Genomic DNA, 21,782 nt, shown 5'->3' on the forward strand with positions numbered 1-21,782 from the left:
TATTAACCATTTCTCTTGAAATAAAGGTACATTTTTATATAATTTATTCCATAGTTAGAAATAGATAACTCTGTTTATTCCAAAATAAACTTAAAATGACCGAATGATTGCGTTCTTCATGAGCTCAAGACCTTAATCATATGAAACATAGTTTAAAGCTTAATGGCATAGACATAGCCATGGATTGATGTTTTTTATGAGGCAAAATATTACGTTTTGAAGCATAATTAACATTGTAATGGTTGAACCGCTGATCAAGATGGCGATAGGTAGCAACTGTTCGTAATCTCTTTGGTGCGTCGGGAATTAGGTGTAATGGAGGCTTTGGCTTTTTGACTTGTATAGGAAGATAAATTGCGTTTTGAATGTCTTGAAGCATTTTTGTGGTGGTAGAGTCATATCCGTTGCTAGAGTCGAAGAACATTTGAAATACTTTCAAGCATGATAAGTGAAAATGTCTGAATTCTTTTGGTAATCCATTAATGTCATCTTTTAGAGTTTGCTCCATGAACTCTTTCTTTTTTTGATTTATTATTTGTTTCACATATGCAATTGAATCTTCAATTTTTGCTTCTGGATTTTCTTTCATGTGTAGTAAGACCATGTTTATTTTCCCTTCTTTCATTTCCTTCTGCAATATTCAATTGATCATACATTAATAATTAAACCAATAGTTATTATTATTACTTACATATTCCCGCACGAGACAGACTCAACAATAGTTATTATTATCACTAACACATTCCCGCACGCGAATATCTATTAATAAAATGTGAGTTATCTAGGATCAAACTCTAGACTTTTCGACAATGGAAACTCTAATATTATTTTAAATAACTAATTCACTCAATAACTCAAGTTGTTAGTGTGACTAGAATAAAAGTATCATGTCTAACACTAGCTAGGTACGCATTTTTGTTCCGTTCATATTCTACGAGGACCCGATTAACAGGAGAAATAAAAAAAGTCGAAAAATTAGTGATGGAATTTACCTCGTAACTCTGAATGTCATTCAATAAACGAGGGATAATCATGAGCAATCTAGTAATAGTTTCATTTTGGGTTGGATTGAGCTTCATTTTTGGCAATTTTTTCTCCAAGAAACAAGAACATGGAAGAACGAGAGTATGTGTAGCAATAGATATCATGCCAGTTTCTAAATATTCTTGTGTTGATGGTATAAATCCACTTTTGTTCCACTTAGCTTCGGTAAACCATGCATTGAACGTTTCGTACCACTTCATACACAAACAACAAAAAGAAATTTTTATTATAAAAAAAAATAAAAATTTCTATAGATAATTAATGCAAGAATTAAAATAAATTGATCATTAAAGTATAATGTTTTTACAATATAGATACCAACTTTTAAATTCTTACATAATTAAACTTTAATTTTCAAATTTACTACTGATAGAATGTCACTAAATAAATTTTAGCAAAATAAAATTACGTGCTGGCGGAAAAGTGCATGACTTTCTATTTTTCATTTCTTTTGAAAGTTAATATCTGTTTTGAAATAAAGTATTTGATTTAATAATTTTGAATAAAAAGAATTTTTTTCAAACAAATAAAAATAAATAAAAGCAAAAAAATAAAAATAAAAAATCAACCCATCAAGTGAAAGTGGTAAAATCTTACTATAAATTGAAAACTATTTGTTATATCATCGGTTCTTTGTTCTTTGAGGTATTTTGCTGACATTTCTCTTACAAGATCATCAAGAACATTAAAAATCGTCCTACCATAGCCGCTCAATCCTTTACCATCCCATCTATCAAATTCATCAACAAAACAAATAAATTTTTATCAGTTATAACCAATTTTTTAAAAATTATAAATTTCTATATATAAATTATAAATATCTTATCTTTAATTTTGATTTTAAATAAAAGTATTTAATATTTTAAGACAAAAGTAAATAAATGTAGCAATGTTTTCTAAAAAATAATAATCAAATAAATAAAAGTGGCAACAATAAATATATTTTTAGAATTGTCATATCAACTGCCATATATGCTAGAAGCCATTTTGAGAAAATGACAATTGACAAACGTGATACAATATGTTATAAAAATATGTTACAGGAAACTGTCACGTCAACTTAATTTGGTTGAAAATACTATTTGTTTAACTGAAACAAAAATTAAAAATACAATATCAAAAAGATGCAAATTAAAATTTAGATACTAGTTTGAAACACACAATAGAGTTTCACCACCACTCAGATACTTAACCCTACGAGTAAATTTTTATGTACCTTTGAATTGCATCCGTCAATTTTTCCAATTGATCTAAAGAACCTTCCGAATCATAAAAATCATCAGCAACAGTGATAATTACAGCACTCTTCGCAACCATAATTCTTACATCAGAATCATGAGGCAGTGAAGTACTTGCAGCAACTGCAAAGTAACAATATGTTGTTTTTTCTCTACCAAATCCCATTTCGGTCAGACCCCAAAATTTCGACCACCTGCCCGATAAAAATACGCCATTAAATTATATTTCAGCGCAACGTAATTAATTTTCTTTACTCTAATTGATGAGAATACTTTGTTGAAATGTACCTTTTTATTTTCTCCAATTCATTCATGTAAATAGATTGCCGAAATTCGTAATTTTTTACTGCAAGTTTCATTAGCTTGTCGTCGTCAAGGATTGAAAACCTGAATTCATTAGAAATCATACTCAATTTCTTTTAGTCCCTTTCTTGTTGTTAGGATTTTCCAGTAGCGGAGCTTGAAATTTTACATAAGGGGTCAAATTGTAATATACATCACATATGATGAGATAAATTTTAAAATTAGAGGACCAAATTGTAATATAATTTAATTTTCTATACTAGTTTCAACAATTTTGAAAAATTAATGGGGCCGATATCATCCCTGCCCCCTGAATTATTTGCAAATTAAATTCGACCTTTCAACTTTCTAGCAATTTAAACACGACATTTGTTTAGCAGCCTTAATGGTGGATTACATCACTATCTTCACAAGGATTCAACCAAGTGTGTATTTGTTGGTACAAATTGAACGCGCTTCACGCGCGCCTGTTAAACTTCATCTTCTCAGATGAAGTGCTTAAAGATGTTCCGGCTTAGGGAAGATCAACGATGCCACATGGCACAAGAGTCAGGCTACCTGATATCCTTTTTCTTGATCCTTACTAAACACTCAACCGACGCTTCGAAATCAAAATCACAAGTTTATATTACTTTCAAATCCTACCATCCCTATTTCATCACATATTCAACTTTCATGGCTTCGTCCTCATCTTACCGACCTAAAAAACCATCTTACCCTTCCATTACTGAGCTTACTGAAAGAACCAAACACATGACTGTCTCAGATCCTATCATCAACCTCCAACCAGATAATGAAGCTATACCCACACAATATCAATGGACCTTGCTAGGGAGAATCCTTACTAAAAAAACCTTTGAAGCTCCTGATGTGAATGCTTGGGTTCTACAAGAATGGCAGCCTGCAGAAACGATCTTAGTAGAAAGGGTGTCGTTCAGTTTATTCTCCTTCTCCTTCAAATCCAAAGCTGATCATGATCGTATACTAGCACAGAGACCATGGAATATTGAGCATCAACATGTAGTACTCAAAGAATGGCCATCTCACAAAAATATCAAGCATATTCAGTTCAAGAATACTGTTTTTTGGGTGCAAGTCCATGGCCTACCTAGAAATCAACTTACAGAAGCCAATGCCATTAAAATGGGATCCTTTTTCCATAAGTTTCTGGAGGTAGACTTTGATATCAACAATCCCATTTGGAGGCAACAGTTTCTCAGACTAAAGGTGGAAATCTTAGCTAACAGACCGTTCACAAAGGGTTGCTACATCAACAGACATACGCCACATGAAGCTTGGGTGGACTTCAAATACGAAAGCTTCCCAGACACATGTTTTTACTGTGGTAGAATGGGTCATATGATCAGGGCTTGCAGATATCGTATAGATAATGAGGCTAGAAGAATATTTCTCAAAAATGGACAACCGCTTCCATATGGGCCTTACTTAGGTGCACCTCCAATGATACATAGTTCTCTGGTGATCAACAAGGGAGAATATGAAGCTCATTTTAATAGAGATGATCGGAGACCTCAGCATTGTCGGGTGACCCGACCTCCGGTAGCTTCCACTTTAGCTCAAAGCTCAGTTCTGATGGATACTGCCATTCAGCCATGCATGCAACAGTATTCCTCAACCACCACAATCCCAAATACCGAGGTACAGGAAGACATTATGATATCACAGCCGCCAGAAATCTTAGTGTCAGAAGAATTATCAGTACAAAATCAGGAAAAACGACTTTTTAAAGGTAAACTCCCTATGACACCTTTCTCCTTTACTGCACCTGCAGCAACACATGCACACTCTTCTACCAAACATAGCACTACTTTGATATCCAAAGCCATCCTAGACTTTTCCAAAGGCATCGTCATCAATCCCACATACACAACAGTCCCCACCACAAGCCCATTACTCCAGGCCCAAAACCCTAGCCCTTTGACACCCAACAATCCACCTAAACCTGTTTACTTGCCTAAACACTTAATCCAACTATTAAGCCCACATCTACAAGCAAAATTCCAACATGGAAAACCAAATATCATGCTATCTGAGCTTGAGCAGGTTGAAGTATGTCTGGATCTGCTGTACCGAAATAACCCATATCATCCACATGTTTCCCCTGATCACAATGAAGGTTACCAGGAAGAAATACTGAGCTTGTTGCAGGAGGCCTGTGTGGATGATTACACCAAACACCCAATTCTGGGGAGTGCTCTACAGCAGAAATATTGTATTCCCACTGTCTCTGCCAATGCCAAGGTCCAGCAGCAGAACACATGGACTAGGTTCGTAAGAAGACAAACAGACACCATGTATCACACAGACTCTCACACCATGCGTTTGAATGAAGGAAAACGCAAGCTGGAATGGATTACAATCTATGAAGAAGAACAAACCAAACTCTTCAAATCTGTCCACAACCAAGAACAAAGCTGCAGCACTCTGCCAGAGTTTTTCTTGCCTTCATCCACTACACCACTGATAGAGGAGGAACTGGAGGAACCGTTCAATCCAGATTCTTTCTTTAGGGAAGAGGAGACCACCCCTGAAGGGTCTCCAGAGCATCCATGAAGCTGATATTCTGGAATTGTCAGGGGTTGGGGAATCCCCTGACAATTCAACAATTACACAGTATGTGTAAAAGTCATTGCCCAGATATGGTGATCCTGGTAGAGACAAAAAACAACCTTAACAAAATCCTCAAACTGACAAAGAGACTAAAATTCAAGAATCATTTCGCTGTTGATCCTCAAGGGCTTTCAGGAGGCATGCTTCTTCTCTGGAATATGGAAGTACAAGTAAATATTCAGCTTTATGATTCTTTTTTTGTAGCTGTGTCTTTAATAGATCAGTATGATGCATGTTATGACATAGTTAGCTGCCATCTTAACACAAGGCAATCTATTAGAGATGGTCAGTTTCAAGTTTTAGCTAGTTTGAAATCTAGTCTTTGTCAGGCTTTTGTTTTTGTGGGGGATTTCAACGATACATTAGAGGCTGCAGACAAATTAGGAGGCCTCCCATTTGACCCTTTGAACCATGTAATCTTTAATGATTTTCTTTTTAATATGAACCTTCATAGTTTAAGCTATATGGGGTGTGATTTTACATGGAGCAATAGAAGAACATACCCAGATTTGATTCAGGAAAGAATAGATCGGGTCCTAGCCAACACCCAATGGCTTCAACAATTTCCTCATGCACAAGTGCAACACATTGATACAATTGGATCAGATCATTGTGCCATGCTGATCACAACTGATTCCTCTGTAAGCAAACCAAAATCATCCTTCCATTTTGATAAACAGTGGATCCATAACCCACACATCACTCAAATTATTGAACAAGAATGGAGGAACAACTTCAATGGATCATACATGTTTCAAATTCACCAAAAACTAAAAGCCTGTCGTCATGGAATTGTCAAATGGAATACCCAATACAAAACGAATGCAAAGAAAAACATTGATCTAATTGAAGACCAACTTGGGAAAGCTAAACGACAAAAACAAGCAAACATTCATTGGCCATATATCAAACAACTCGAACAACAGCTTTATGAAGCAAGAAAGCAGGAGGATGCTTTTTGGAGTCAAAAAGCTAGGCAGTGCTGGCTACAACTAGGAGATAAAAATACAAAATTTTTCCATACTACAACCATTCAACGCAGACGCAGAAACACAATTCTTGGATTACAGGATTCAAGAGATGTATGGCATTCAGATCCACACATAATCCAACAATTAATCCTGGAGCATTTCATAGAGCAATTCACATCTACTCAGCTTCCCTCGTCAACAGAGGTAATCCCACAATTTACTACTCAGATAACCCAAGATATGAATATCTCTCTTTGTAGACCAGTTACGGACTTAGATATTGACAAGGCAATATTTTCAATCAATCCAAATAAGGCTCCAGGGAGTGATGGATTCACTTCAGTTTTCTTCCATCACTACTGGTACTTTATTCAAACTGATATCAAACGAGCTATCAAACACTTCTTCCAGGGAGGCCACATGTTAAAGAGCCTTAATCACACTATCATTGCCCTGATTCCTAAAATTCCCAAACCACAAAAAGTGTCTGACTTCCGCCCCATAAGTCTATGCTCTGTTTTCTACAAAATAATCTCCAAAATACTTACCTCTAGACTTCAACATATCATTCCTACCCTTATTTCCCAAAACCAAAATGCATTTACAAAAGGCAGGTCAATCTCTGATAACATTTTGTTGGCTCATGAAATGCTTCATTATTTAAAAACAAAAACCACAGGCAACAGCCATTTCATGGCACTTAAACTAGATATCAGTAAAGCCTACGACAGGCTGGAATGGACATATATTAGATCAATTTTACAAGCATGGGGATTCCATCCTATCTTTATTGCTTGGATTATGGAGTGCATCCAGACGGTCAGCTATTCTATTCGTATCAATGGTTCCACGCATGGTTTCTTTAACCCAACACGAGGAATCCGTCAGGGAGATCCACTTTCCCCTTTAATCTATGTACTATGCTCGGAGGGCTTAACGAAAATTCTCAGTGAGGCAGTGGCCAACAAAGCTCTCCAAGGTATCCGGATAAATCATAGATGTCCAGTTATCACTCACCTTCTCTTTGCGGATGATACTATTATATTCTCCAAAGCAACCATGCCAGATATTTCCACCATCCAGCAGCTCCTTCAGCTTTATGACAGTCAGAGTGGCCAATTTATCAACTTTCAAAAATCCTCAGTTTTTTTCAGCGCCAATGTTGATAATTACCAAAGAGTTCTTTTCACAGAACTACTTGGTATGCCACAAAATGCCATCCAGGAAAAATATTTGGGTCTCCCCTTCCAGATTCTGAGGTCAAAAAAACAAACCTTTGCAAATATCATTTCCATTATTTCATCAAAGCTAGAAGGTTGGAAGGAGAAGTTCCTATCCTCAGCAGGTAAGGAAATCCTAATTAAAGCTGTAGCAACTGCTATACCCATTTACGCTATGATGTGCTTTATGTTGCCAAAATCTCTGTGTCTGAGAATCCAACAGCTAATTAGACAGTTTTGGTGGGGTCAGAAGAAACATGAAAAGAAACTGAGTTGGATAGGGTGGGGAAAAATGATACAAAGCAAATGGGAAGGGGGATTAGGATTTAAAGATATAGGTCATTTCAATCAAGCACTACTAGCAAAACAATTTTGGAGAATTATGCAAAACCAAAACTGTATTCTTTATAAGGTGTATCAAAGCAAATATTTTCCCACATCAACAATTATTGCTAGCAGACTTGGTAGTCGGCCTTCATGGGGATGGAGAAGCTTAATTTGGGGAAGAGAGCTGCTGGTTAAAGGTCTGAGATGGCAGATCAACAATGGCGACAATCTTCCTTGCCATACGGAACCCTGGATTCCAAAAGAATATCCTTTTACCCCGACATCCGCTTTACAAATCACTGACACTACTGTATGCATCTCAGATCTGATTGATCCTGTGACTAGAGACTGGAAAACGGCTACAATCTTGGAAATGTTTGTTAGGGAAGATGCTTTGAAAATCCTGGCGCTGCCCATACCATATTGGCCGCATGAAGATAAATTAATATGGCATTACAATCCAAATGGGAAATATACGGTAAAATCAGGATACTATATTGCACTGCATAATGGATACCGTGAATACCACTCCCTAAATCACAACTTAGCCAAATCAGATTGGAAACAACTATGGAGTTTATCAATTCCAAATAAAATTAAGGTTTTCATTTGGCGATGCATCCATGATGGCATTCCCACAGGATCAGCACTACATCATAGATTACAAATACCTCCAGATTGCAAATGGTGTGGAAAGCAGGAAACAGTTCTGCATCTTCTTTTTTTATGCCCCTTTGCAAGACAGATTTGGTTTCAATGCCCTCTGAATTTCAGGTCAACATGGGGATCACATACAAGTTTTGCACAGCATTGGCAAGCAACGATATCACATTTAAAAGAGATTGGCGCAAGCTCTCAGGACATATCTTTGTACTGCTTCACCTTGTGGCACATTTGGAAAGCAAGAAACAACCTCATCTTTAGGGAAGAAGAACCAACAATGGATGACACACTAAGATACATCATAAAGGACGCAAATGAATTCGAGCAGTCCCAGATTAAACAGCACAGTGTACCTCGACAGCACCAAACCTTCCAGACACCACGGTCTACTGCCAGTATCATACCTTCAGGCTTCATGAAGTTAAACTATGATGCAGCAGTTGACAACCAGAAGAAACGAGGATTTGTTGGAATAATAGCTAAAGATGACCATTCCATCCAAAGAGGAAAATTTTCGGCACAATTCATCTATATCTGGGATCCGGGGATTTTGGAAATGCTAGCACTTCGGGAAGCAATGAATTGGGCCATCTCACAACATTGGAAGAAAGTTATTTTTGAAGGTGATGCCCTTCAAGTATCCAACATCATCAATTCGAGGCAGTGTTCTAATGCGGCCTTACAGGGTATTTGTGAAGACATCTGGCATCTTCAAAATTCCTTCATTACAACTTCCGTCCAATATATACCTCGTACCCAAAATGCGGAAGCACACCACTGGGTACAAACAGTGAAACATGGTATCCTTTAATGTGATTTTGAGGGAGTCTATGACTTCAAAATTTATGGTTCTGGTCTTTTATTCTTATTGTACTTTGTAATACTTTTCTTAATTAAATCTACCTCTGTTAAAAAAAAAAAAAAAAAAAAAAAAAAAAAAAAACACGACATTTAAAAACTGACATTCTACTCTTCTATTTTCATTTTGCGGCATTTTTGTTCCAAAATCAATTTTTTTTTCTTCACCAAATCACTTGTTTTAGCAGTTTTGTAATAAATGAAACCATGCGGTATTGTAGCGTTGGGCCAGAAATGCCAAAACTTTGTATTTTTTATAAAAATATCTATTTTCAGCTAATATTTATAAAATTACGCTCTAATCTTTTCTGTTGCAAATATATGTTCTTTTAGTAGACTATCGGTATATTATTGATAGATTGAAAACAATAGCATATTTTTGCAAAAAGAAAATTAAAAAAAAATATTTTTACAACTGAAAAAAATCATAACATATTCTTATACATTTTTTTTTACTAAGAAGCGTAATTTTCTCAATTTTTTTATTACCAAATTATACTTGAAATTATTTTTACTTAGAGTTGTGTACCTAATGAAGGAGGCCTTTCCCATCCATAAAGCAGAATTATTTTTTTCTTCGATCCAAATTCTGTGTTCGAGGTGATCTAATCGAGCCAGCCATGGAAACCTCAACTCATGCTTGATCTGTATAAATATACATTTGAACTAAATTTTTATAAAATAAAGATTTGATGGGTTTTTAGGTTTTTTACAGTGTTTTGATAACTGAACTTTAAATTTTTTCATTCAATAAACCAAAAATCTATTTTCCCAGCAACAATATTCATCATATCATTATAAGCTCTCAAATATGATTAAGCAATATATTTTAGGCTAATCCTCTTAAAACCCCCCACCTTTTAGCCCCAATTCAATTGTACCCTCACGTTGCAAAATCACCAATTTTATCCAAATTACTACCTTTCGATTTCAATTGCACCCTTAAAAATCAAAATCCACACCTTTTGATTTCAATTATACCATCAACTAGGTAGCACGGACACGGACACAGATACGGGGAAACAGGACACTTGGACATGGCGAAACGGTATAATTTTAAAGTTTCCTATGTAAAAAATAAAGTTTTGTGTTCGAAATGTCGAGTCTCCGAAACGAGAAACGTCGATTGAATGAAGTGTCCGTGCTACCTTGACCATCAAGCATCAAATTGACCTTTTTTTAATACTTTAAATTTTAACAAATATTATAAATAGTCCTCAATGTTATAATTAAAACAAAAACACCATCTTCCCTAAACTTTTAAAAGTTAATAATGTTTTTTTATTAAATATAAATCAATTTAATATATCATTAAATAATTAAAAAATATATAAAATTAAAATTAAATTTTTAATATATAAAATTAATTTTTTAATTTTAAAAAAATTGAAAAAAATTAAAACTCGTTCGTCTTTCTTGAAACAAACGGATTTCAATTTTTTCATTTTTCTTTTATGCGGATCGTCTGGTTTATGCTACATTGTGAATCCCTCGTGCATGCCTCACCTTTATCAAACAAATCATTCATTAATTAATTTAACTAAAACATTTTTTTATCAAAAGAAGTGAATCAATTAAATAAAGGATTATGAGCAGACAAAAGACCAGTTGAAGAGTTTTGGTAAGGTGCAATGGGTACAGATTCTGTCCATCTGTGGAATCCATATATCTCCAAATCCCATAATAACATAATAAATTAACATCAAGAAAGGAAAATGAAATCAAAGTCACTAGCAAACGACAGAGATCTACCTGAAATAGAAGATAAGCAAACAACAGAAGATAAAATCGGAGAATAAACCAGACGATGTGTAGCAGAGAACGGATCTGTTCTTCAGGGAAGAACAGATCCAGCCTGTTCTTCCCTGAAGAACAGGTCCGGTCTGTTCTTCGAAGGAAGAACAGTCTTCCTTCGAAGAACAGACCGGTGAAGATACCGGAAAAAAAGATCAGATTTTTTCCGTCGCACAGTGGAGCACACGAGAAGGAGCCGAATTAAAAAAATTTAAAAAACTTGCCGGAAAATATGATATATTAAAAATAAAATTTAAATTTTATAAATTTAATTTTATTAATAATATTTATTTATATTAAATAAAGATACTATTAAGTTTTATATTTTTTGAAAAGAAAAGCTTTTTGTTTTAAATATAACATTGAGCATTAGTTAGAATACATGTTAAAATATAAAGTATTAATTTGAATATTTTTCAAATGAAAAGAGATCAATTTGATGCTTGAAGGTGTAATTGAAACCGAAAGGTCGTAATTTGGGTAAAATTGGTGATTTTAAAACGTGAGAGTGCAAGCGAATTGGAGGTGAAAGGTGGGGTTTTTTTCCAGGGGATTAGCCTATATTTTATCTCAAAAAATTTATTAACTTTTAAATGATATAACAAAATTGAGAAGACACCCACCATAAATTGACTTAGTTGGTCCTGAGTGTGGACAGTTAGTATGAGACTAAAAGAATACTACAGGTTCGAATCTCATATATTCAAAATATATAGAATTTATTGAAATCATTTGTTGATGAATTGTTTTTTTTTTTATAATTTGTTGATGAATTGTTAAAAGGACCGTATTCAGTGGGAGGTCCGAGGGGCGAAATGCCGAAACTATCCACCCCGAGAGTTTACGCAGGTGGTTAGGCTCCGCCTCTAAAAAATGATCGAACTCCACCAAAGGTTCCCTCGTCAACAAAAAATAAATAAATTGAGAAGACACATATTTTTCCATCGCCCACATAAGCAATATATCACCGGAAATAGTTACCAGATTATGAAAATCGAGGAATGGATAGTTCATTTGAACCTTTGGTTCCATTGGTATGCTTTTTTCAAGTAAGTTTCTTGAAAATAATTTAGCCTCTTCAACTTCATATTCCCCAGGAAACATAAGATCGGTTGCTTTGTGAACATTAAGCATTACACTTGAAAAAAATTCACAATTCTTTTGAATATGATCTTTAATTCCCTCATCGTGTAAAAACCAGCAAAATATCCCTGATAAAAACAATAATTAATTAATAAAAATAATGATTAATTAACATAATAATTGAAAAACTTAACGAACAACAAAACAGTAACTCGTACGAGGTGATACATTATATCCATGCATACGGAGAAGCCGAAATGCCAAAGAATCTTTATACAACTTTGATGCCACTGAAGTAATTGGTTTTGGTCGTGAATCTTGATTCATGTAATTCCTAATAAAAATCTAGTTAAGTTAATTATAAAAAAAAATTTAAAAATTATCAAAAAAAAATCTAGTTAAGTTAATTGTAATTTTTTTAGCAATTAATGGTCATACATAAATTAAAATAATTACCTGTAAACTTGTTTTAATACTTGTTGAATCTCTTGATTGAAATGCTCACCCAAACCTAGCTTTTGTATTTGGTTTGCCATGCTAAGTTTTATGAGCTGTTCATCAATTGGATACGTTGGTGGCACTGTTTCATGAGCAATATTTAATCAGTAGTGAAGATTTTTCTTTACCAAATTTCTTATGGTTTTCTAATTTACTTTATATATAAATATAATATATGTAAAGAGAATTGACCGGTATCTATGCTAAGCATTAGCAAAAATGAATGCATGATGTTTGATATTTGTTTTTAAAAAAAAGATGTTATTTTAAAATTTTGAGTTATTTTTTTATCACTAAACTAGTAATAAGGTTTTTAATAATTTTTAACTTTATTGATAAGATTTATCTTTTGAACTCCACATATCACATATGTATCACTACTCACTATAGTATACACCATCATCATTTTCTCTACTGGTATAACATTAGAATTTAAGTAAATATAGGGGTTATTTTTATAATTACAGCATATCCCATCGATTATAAAGAAACAGTTAAAAATAACTGATTAATATATTTTTTAAAATTAAAATATCAACCGAAAATAAATAAAAGTTCAAACAGTAAAATAGTAAGTTCAAAAAGTTCGGACACCGCTCACAGATTATTTCCAACAAATATGAATATCCAATAGAACAAATTTGAACAAATGGTCAACGCGCCATCTGAATTTGTAATACGGAGTCATTAAATTTAATTTATATTTTTTGAGCAACTTGCTCCAAAACTCATCATTTTTGGGTCAAATTATCTCATAATTGTATTTTTAAAACGTGTAAAATACAAATCGGAGGTAAGAGATGCGAAACAAATTTAGAAAATTCCTTAATTGTTGTGATAAAATTACCCTAAATCCATTTTTTGCAATAAAAATATAAATTATCGGGTAATCTGACCAAAAAAATGAAGAGTTTTGAGGTTAGTTGCTCAAAAAAGTATAAATTGGGTTAAATAATCTCGCATCACAAGTTTAAGGGGCGCGCTGACCTTTTGTTCGAACAAAGTTAGTATGGAAATCTGACCTCCATTAGGGCATTCTTGGACTAGAGATTGCATGTAAGCCAAACATTGTTTATTTCCAGTAGCCATAAAAGCTTGTGCTGTAGCAGATGGAGATTGAAATAGTGAACCATCTTGGCACAAATTCTTGGCAACAGCCTCTTTGTCAATATTACAAATTGGTGAGGTTTCCAGATAAGATAGCAATGGAGGGTAATATTGGTGCTTCTCCACAACTTCCTCCCTGTACATATTGATACGACGTGCATACATGAAATCGTGTCTCCGATAATAAATTAAAACAAGTTAAATTTCGACGTAAGTATACAAAACACGCTAAAATTTATAATTTATTTTTGTTACTGGACCCTTCAAATTACATAGTTTAGGGATAAGTATCTTTCAACAAATTCTTGCCTTTTATAGAATACGTGCATGAGAATGTCTAGGCCATTTGCATGTGCTAAGTCCAGCATTGCGGGAAATATAATGGCAAACCAACGAGGACACGAATCGTAAATTTCTTCCACAAGATTTTCTGCATTAGCTCGAATAAAAGCCATACCTGAAATATGGGTATAATACACATCCATTAGTTAATAAATAAGGTATTTTGGGTAAATAATCAACTAGGTAGCTTTAAATATTTAGTTTAATTGATGATTCTTTAGGGCTATTATCCTGTGAGGTGCCAAATCTTCACGCTTAGTAACAATTTGATACTGAAAACTTCAATTCGTATTAAAATGGCCAATTAATTTAATTTACATTTTATATTTCAGAGCATGAGTGTGCAAATAGTTTTTTAAAGTTGCAAATAGTTTTAAAAAACAATTTATAAAAAGGCAAAAGGCTCACTTTAGCCCTTAAGGTGAGAGCGAAAGAATTAATAAGACCCTAAGGTCGAAGGTTGCTCACTTTACCCCCTGACTTTATCCAAATTGGCTCAGATCGCACCACCGTTAGTTTGTTCCGTCTAACTGATAACGTGGACTTTAGGAAAAAAATTCAAAAACATCCTTAATGTTTAAAATATTTACCAATTTTATATTTATAATTCTTTTAAACTATTTTCACCATCTTTTTCATTTAAATATATATAATTAAATAATATTTAAAATCAAAACATTTATTGAAGCAATCGAAATCCAATTAAACACTTTCAAATATAATTAAACGTTTCAAAATTCAATAAAACCAATTAAAATTCAATTTAAACTTATTAAATCTAATTCACCCACCCGCCGAATACCACCTCTGTAATTTTTGGGAAAAATATTCCGAACAAAACTCAAATGAAAAAAATAAAAAAATTTAATAAATCGAAACAATATTTTATAATTCCAAAAACCGAACGGTCCGTCAGACCCACTGTCGGTGGGTGTGCTCGAAACCGGAGCAGACCCACCAACGATGGATCAACTCTAAAATAGAGCGGATCCACCGTGGTGAGTTTGCTCTATTTTAGAGCAGAACCACCACACGGTGGTTCTGCTCTTTTTGAAAGCAGACCACTGTGGTGAGTCTGCTTTAAAAAAAGAGCAAACCCACCAACAGTGGATAAGCTCTAAAACACGGTGGGTCTGCTCTATTTTAGAGCAGAATCACCACACGGTGGTTCTGCTCTTTTTCAGATCAGACCCACTGTGGTGGGCTGCTCTATTTTAGAGCAGAACCACCACACAGTGGGTCTGCTCTATTAAAGAGCTGACCCACCACACGGTGGTTGTACTCTTTTTTAGAGAACACCCACCATGGCGGGTCTCCGTTTTGAAAAAAAAAAATTAGACGTTTTTCGGTGATGGATCGGTGGTCGTGTCTCCAATTAAAATAAATTTGTTTTCGTAAAAAATAAATTATTATTGAATGTATTCTCCGGCGATCGATTTGTTTAATTAGATTTCAATTTGTTTAATTAGGTTTCGACGTGTTTAATTGAGTTTTGATTGTTTAATAAACATTTTATTTTAAAATATTATTTAATTATTGATATTTAATGAAAAAGAGGGTGATAATAGTTAGAAAAGTTATAAATATAAAATTTGGTAAATATTTTAAACAATAAGGATGTTTTTGAATTTTTTTCATACATGCCACGTCATTATTTAACTGAAAAACAGACGGTGTAAAATTTTGGTGTGATCTGAGCCAGTTTGGACAACGTCAGGGGGCAAAGTGAGCAACCTTCGAGTTTAGGGTCTTATTAGTTCTTTCGCTCTAATCTTAAGGGCTAAAGTGAGCCTTTTGCCTTATAAAAACGTTTCAAATGATTCTCGTACAGTTTCCAAAACAATTTCTAAAAAATAGTTTCAAATAATTTATACAGTTTCAAACGCTTTCACACTATTTTCAAAGTTTTCAAACTGTTTTTAAAAAGAATAGTTTCAAACAGTTTCATAGGTCAAAACAAATTCTCTGCATGTAAAATCATAAAAATGATGAATCTGCCGATTTTTTTAAAAAAATGCTAGAAAAAGTGCTAATGTCATAAAAAATATAAAAACGTTACTAAAACATTACAAGATAATATATAATCATGTAATTAAGAAAATGGATGAATTAGTTGGATTTTAAATAAAAAATTATAACAAAGAGAGAGAAAGAAAAAGAAAATGCAAAGAAAAAAATCAGAAAAAATGATATTGAAACGGCTAGAAAAAAAGATATCTAGATGAAACACATTCCATATAAGACCTCGCTTGGTTCGTTTTATAGCAATTCCTGTGAAGTTAACTTCCCGAAAAGTATAGTTCCTGAGAAGTTAATTTCTCAGCAAGTTGATAAATATTGCTTGTTTTGATTTTTACTTCCCGGAAAGTACGAAATTAATTTTTAATTAAAAGATAAAAATGTCATGTGATAATTTTTATATTATTAAACAAAAAAATATTTTTTTTAAATCGAGCAATAAATAATTCAATTTTTACTTATTAACTCTTATTTTATGATTCAAGTATTATTTGAGAGAGTTTTTAAATATTAAAATTTAAAATTTAAAAATTATATTTTTTTATTTGAATTTTATATAATATAAAATATTAAAAAAATAAATTTAATTTTATTATAAATAATAATTATAAAATAATATAGGTATATTTTTTGAAATAAATAAAAATAGTTTTTATATAATTTTTTTGAAAAAAAGAACAAAAAGTTAAGATTAAATTAGAAAAATACAACAAAAATGTTAGGGAAGTTCTATTTCATTGGATTTTGCTAGGAAAGTTGCTTCCCTAGTTAAAGGGAAGTCTGACATCCAACTTTCCGGAAAGTAGAATGTATAAACTGAACCAAGCAAAATTATTTTGCTACTTCCCGAAAAGTACAACATCCCTAACCTATTTACACCCAACCAAGCGAGGTCTAAAAAGAAGATAAATAAAGTAAGAAAAAAACAATATGCAGATAAAAAAAAAGAAGAAGAGAACATCGTATATATTTAAAAAGAGTAAAAAGTGTAAACAAATTTACTTAAATAAGAGTACAATTAAAAAAATCAAATTTTAAATCGGAAGTATATTTTATAAATAAAATTAAAAACAATATATTTCTAATAACTTTTTTAAAAAATTAATTAAGTTCCAATACTAACTGAACAGAGATAACCAAAGTGATAAACCAATTAAATAAATAGACCGACTTTTTTATTCACTTTGTAAATTTTAATTTGGTTCAATTTTTAAAAAGTCAAACTTTTACCTTTGATTTGATTTGAATCGAATGAACACTCATATTTCGCATTACGTGCTATGCACGTGGTTCGTATTGTGACTTGTAAATTTATATATTAATTAAATTCATTAGAATTATATCAACTTATTTTATTTACAATCAATATTAGTTCAAGTTTTTGTTTGAAATAAATATAACATTTTAATTTATTAAATTTTAAACTTATTTGACAGCAATAATATTTATTATTAGTTTTAGTTAAATGTTTTATAATAATATTAATACATTTTATGTATAACTATATTAAATTAGTTAGAGTTATTGTTGAATTATGAAATATCTATATGAGTTGGATTAAGACTATCAATTATAATGGTTACTTACACTAATAATTAAAATAGTAGTAAATATAATATTATATTTATTATATTTATTACAATTATACTAATATATTTTAAAAATTTAATCGATATTATATAGTTAGACTTTATCTTATAGTTGAATATATATAAAAGATTTCCTTTTTAAATAATTAAGCCTCTAATATTTTTATCTTATTATCTTTTTATTTAAATTAAATTTTAATTAGATCTACTTTTAAAAATTAATTAAATTAATTATATATAATTAGGACTCTAATTATAGTATATAATTTAATAATTATATACATAACTTTTAATATTGATTAGTATTGCTTTTTATCATAAATAGTAATTGTCTATATTTTTGGCTAGAAAAATAGTCAAATTCTAACATCAAAAAGTATTATTTGTTTATTTAAATAAATAATTTTAATGTCAATTAGACTTAGTTTACATAGCATTTATTAAATTCTATAAAAATAAATTATATTCATTTGTAATTAAAATACTTAACATTTTATGCTAGAATGATCTATATAACAAAATCAAACTTGAGCAAATAGTCTAGGTAAGGAGATATAAATATTGGTCAACATATTGAGAAAATATTGAATCGTATTAGTCAACATATAAAATAATAGTGTTCTAATTAATATACTCTAATTATAATATATTTATAATAATTAATTAGATATATAATTAATTAATGATTATAATTTTTTTATTTAATAATAAATTAAAAAAAATTATTCAGTAAATTTGAATTTTCTTTTTCTATCCTTGCTTTTAAATTTAATATAGATAGATATATGTTGATGCAGAATTTAAAGATGTCCTTATCATATGATACATCAACATGTGCATCACTCTGATTTAAATAGGTTAAACCTACGCGGAGGTTCCTATATTGTACTCACTCCATTCTTAAAATTGCTTAAATGTGTGTCCTTTTAGAATAACACAAAAATATTTATAAGATGCAATTAATATATACAAAACTTCCTAAACTATTTTTATTTTTGAAAAAGAAAAAAAAGAGACTTGTCCTTTTATCATAAGGTAAAAACATGTTTTCTATACACTTGTCAAGTAAAGATTGGTTCTCTCTTCTTCATGTATTTAGGAATTACAAGTGTAATAATAACAAAACTACTTTTAGTAAAAATAAATTTTAAAATTTAAAGTCATACATTATGAAATATTTTTAAAACTCTAGAAAGACGTACATTTAGAATTAGAGAGAGTACTATTTTTATTTAAAAAACTCTGTAATACTTTTAATATAGTCCTTCTAATTATTTAATTCGATTTTCATGTTTATTTTTAGTTTTTCTAGTCTCTTTTTTTTTTTAATCTTTTTTGTTCCTCCACAATACAAAAGGGCATAAAAATCAAAAATTACGTAAGTAGAGAGACCGAAAGAACAAAAAAATAATACAAAAACTTTCTAAACAAAAATGATATAGTACAAGAGCTTTGTATGAGTTTTACCTTTGAAATATAAATTAAATTTTATATTATCAAATTTGATATAAATCAAAATTTTAGTATCAAATTCAAACTAGGAGCACAAATTTAGTACCATAAATAACCCGATTAATTTACCTCTGCCAATCATTTTCTGGCCAACGTTCCATTTCTTGAGAGCAACCATGCAGGCAACAGTAGCAGTAAGGCACTCTATAGTGGGCTCGCCATGGCCATCACACTCTCCCCAAAACCCATCTTGGTTCTGGTTGGTGAGCACCCAGTTCAAGCAACTCTCGAACATGGGCTGCGATGGGTCAGAATTGTCAGGAACCATGGCTAGCCATGCAGTGTCATAAGCAGACGTGGCAATAAGGGTATAATGGTCCACGTCTAGGAAAATGTTTTCTTTGACATCTTGAACTAGAGCTTTAATGTAAGCATGTGAATGTTCCATTTTCTGAAGAAGAAGATGAAAATAAGAGATTACTAGAAAAGTTGGTTTGGTGTACTTTCATGCAAACTTATAACTTGTTGATCTCTCTTATATATAGCACTAAGGATGAACATATTTTAATCAAATCGAACCGGATTAATCGATCAATTTTTGGTTAATTTGGTTTAATATTATCGGTTAATTTTATAATTTGGTCGGTTCGGTTTGATTTACAAAAAAATTAGTTTGCTTATAGTTAAGGAGCTCCAAATTTGGTTAACCGTATTAATCAAATTAACTGATTTTTTTTAATTTTTATCAGTTTAACCAAATTATTCGGTCAATTTGGTTTTGAATTTTTTAAAATTTGATAATTCGGTTAATTGTGTTAATTCCATCAGTTCGATTTAAATTTTATTAATTTGATAATATAGTTAATTCGGTTATGATTAATTCGGCTGGTTCGATTAAAGAGTTAAAATAACTCAATTAATTTGGTAAAAATAATTCAGTTATTTTTAACCAAAACAACCGAAGGCTCACATCTAATAGCGTTATTATGAGAGTTTGCAAAAATCGAACCAAACTGAAAAAATCAAAATGAACTAGTTCATTCGATAAGATTAGGTTTGATATTACCAAAAAATAATTTCTCAGTTCAATTCGGTTCTAAATGTAAAAAATAGTTAAATTTTAATATAAATTGAACCAAAATAACTTAAATGAACCAAAAAACCAATTAAACCAATTGATTTGATTTGATTTAACATAATATAATTACTTGCATTTTTATTCAGTTTGTTTAAAAAAAATAAAAAATTACTTCGATTTAATTTAATTTAAAGTGTAGTTTGATTTATGCACACCTTCTTGCTATTGAAAATTAAGCACCGTACAGTACGAGTTATACGTAAAACATGTGTTGAGTTGAACAGAATCTTCGAATAAGTAATAGCCATAAATACAATAAGAAAAAAGAAACGAGCTTTTCAATAATAGAAGTATTAATTGGATAACATGAAACAAGCAGGTTCTCAAAGAAAAAAAAAGTCAAATAACTTGCCTTATTGAGTAATTTACATGTTTTTATAATTTAAATTATTTTTTTTATTTTTTTATAATACTATTTCAATTTCATTTTTGCGCTGCGAAAAAATCGATTTAATTTTGCTCATGACACTACTAGTTGCGATCTGTGACAAATTTAGCGACGGAAATAAATTTGCCAAATCCGTTGTAAAAGAGTCTCCAAAAGAAATTCAAATGGATGGGCCATTAAGCGACGGAATTAGTATGTCGTTAAATGGCCCTCTTCTGTCTCGGAAGAAGGTTGTTTAGCGACAGACCTCATCCGTCGCCAATTTGACCATTTTTCGGCAGAATTTTGCCGTTTTCCGTTTTTCCCTGTCGTTTCAAACTTGCTAAATACAATAATTAAAATTTATTTATAGATCACAACCAATTGAAAATGAACAATTAAAATATATATAAATAAAATATCAAATTATACATATAACGTCGTCTAAAAGAAAAAAAGAAACATAATTTGTTCGTAAACTAATCAAACACGACACTACGAATCTGTAGTGTCGTCACCGTCTGGCGGGGGAGCGGGGGAGGGGACTGTGGCCGATACTTTGAAGGAAGATTAGACATCATCCTTGCAATCTCCTCACGGATAAGCTGTGCCATGTTCGCTTGCTGCTGACGCTGTTGCTCCGCAAACCGCTCCTCCACTTGCTGCAGGCCCTCCTGGATGCCGACCTGCACATGGCGCTCGACCTCCTCATCCGCCTGCTCTGATGTCCTAGAAGAGCTGCCTCGCTACGCCCTGCTACTCGGGGATGTATACATGCTGCTCGCCGAACCCAGGCCGTACACCCGGTGCTTCTTGTTGACGCCCTCGATATCCAGAAACACCTAGGTCTCTTCCACATCCACTGGACTCGTGGAGCTACCCTCTCCGATCGGCAACTGTTTCGTGGCTGCAAGTCTCTGAGCGATGGCTTCTTACAAAACAGTTAAAAAACATATCATCCTATAATATATTCTAATTTCTAACAAAATTTCGGCAGCATTTTCTTTATATTATGAGCATCACCCATTTTTCAAGGAAGTCCTGCAAGCAAATTACAATATATAACTCAACCAATAAAATATTTTCAATCTAATTACACAAACGTCGAGTCTACACAACCTATACAAATTAACACTTA

At 32.0% G+C, this 21,782-nt stretch overlaps 1 protein-coding gene across 1 annotated transcript; it reads right to left on the bottom strand.

The window, feature by feature from the left end:
- Window positions 1-122: 122 nt before the first annotated feature.
- Window positions 123-19,587, bottom strand: LOC126679178 ((E,E)-geranyllinalool synthase-like). The gene is made up of 12 exons (XM_050374146.1): window positions 19,269-19,587; window positions 14,065-14,194; window positions 13,653-13,912; window positions 12,589-12,712; window positions 12,339-12,466; window positions 12,031-12,260; window positions 9,785-9,900; window positions 2,571-2,669; window positions 2,261-2,476; window positions 1,642-1,774; window positions 993-1,238; window positions 123-631 (listed from the first exon to the last, which is right to left on the bottom strand). The coding sequence occupies exons 1-12, from the start codon at window positions 19,585-19,587 to the stop codon at window positions 137-139; spliced, it is 2,496 nt and encodes an 831-aa protein (XP_050230103.1). The 3' UTR covers window positions 123-136.
- Between the last annotated feature and the right edge of the window lie 2,195 nt (window positions 19,588-21,782).

This window comes from Mercurialis annua, linkage group LG1-X, assembly GCF_937616625.2.
Source record: "Mercurialis annua linkage group LG1-X, ddMerAnnu1.2, whole genome shotgun sequence".
In the NCBI taxonomy this organism is placed as follows: Eukaryota; Viridiplantae; Streptophyta; class Magnoliopsida; order Malpighiales; family Euphorbiaceae; genus Mercurialis; species Mercurialis annua.

Excerpts from the sequence above, each read along its gene's own strand:
- LOC126679178 (XM_050374146.1), bottom strand. The coding sequence starts at position 19,587 with ATGGAACATTCACATGCTTACATTAAAGCTCTAGTTCAAGATGTCAAA. Across the intron at positions 12,467-12,588 it reads GTATTAAAACAAGTTTACAG|GAATTACATGAATCAAGATT; the intron begins GTAATTATTTTA and ends GATTTTTATTAG. Across the intron at positions 9,901-12,030 it reads TCCTCGATTTTCATAATCTG|ATCAAGCATGAGTTGAGGTT; the intron begins GTAACTATTTCC and ends ATATTTATACAG.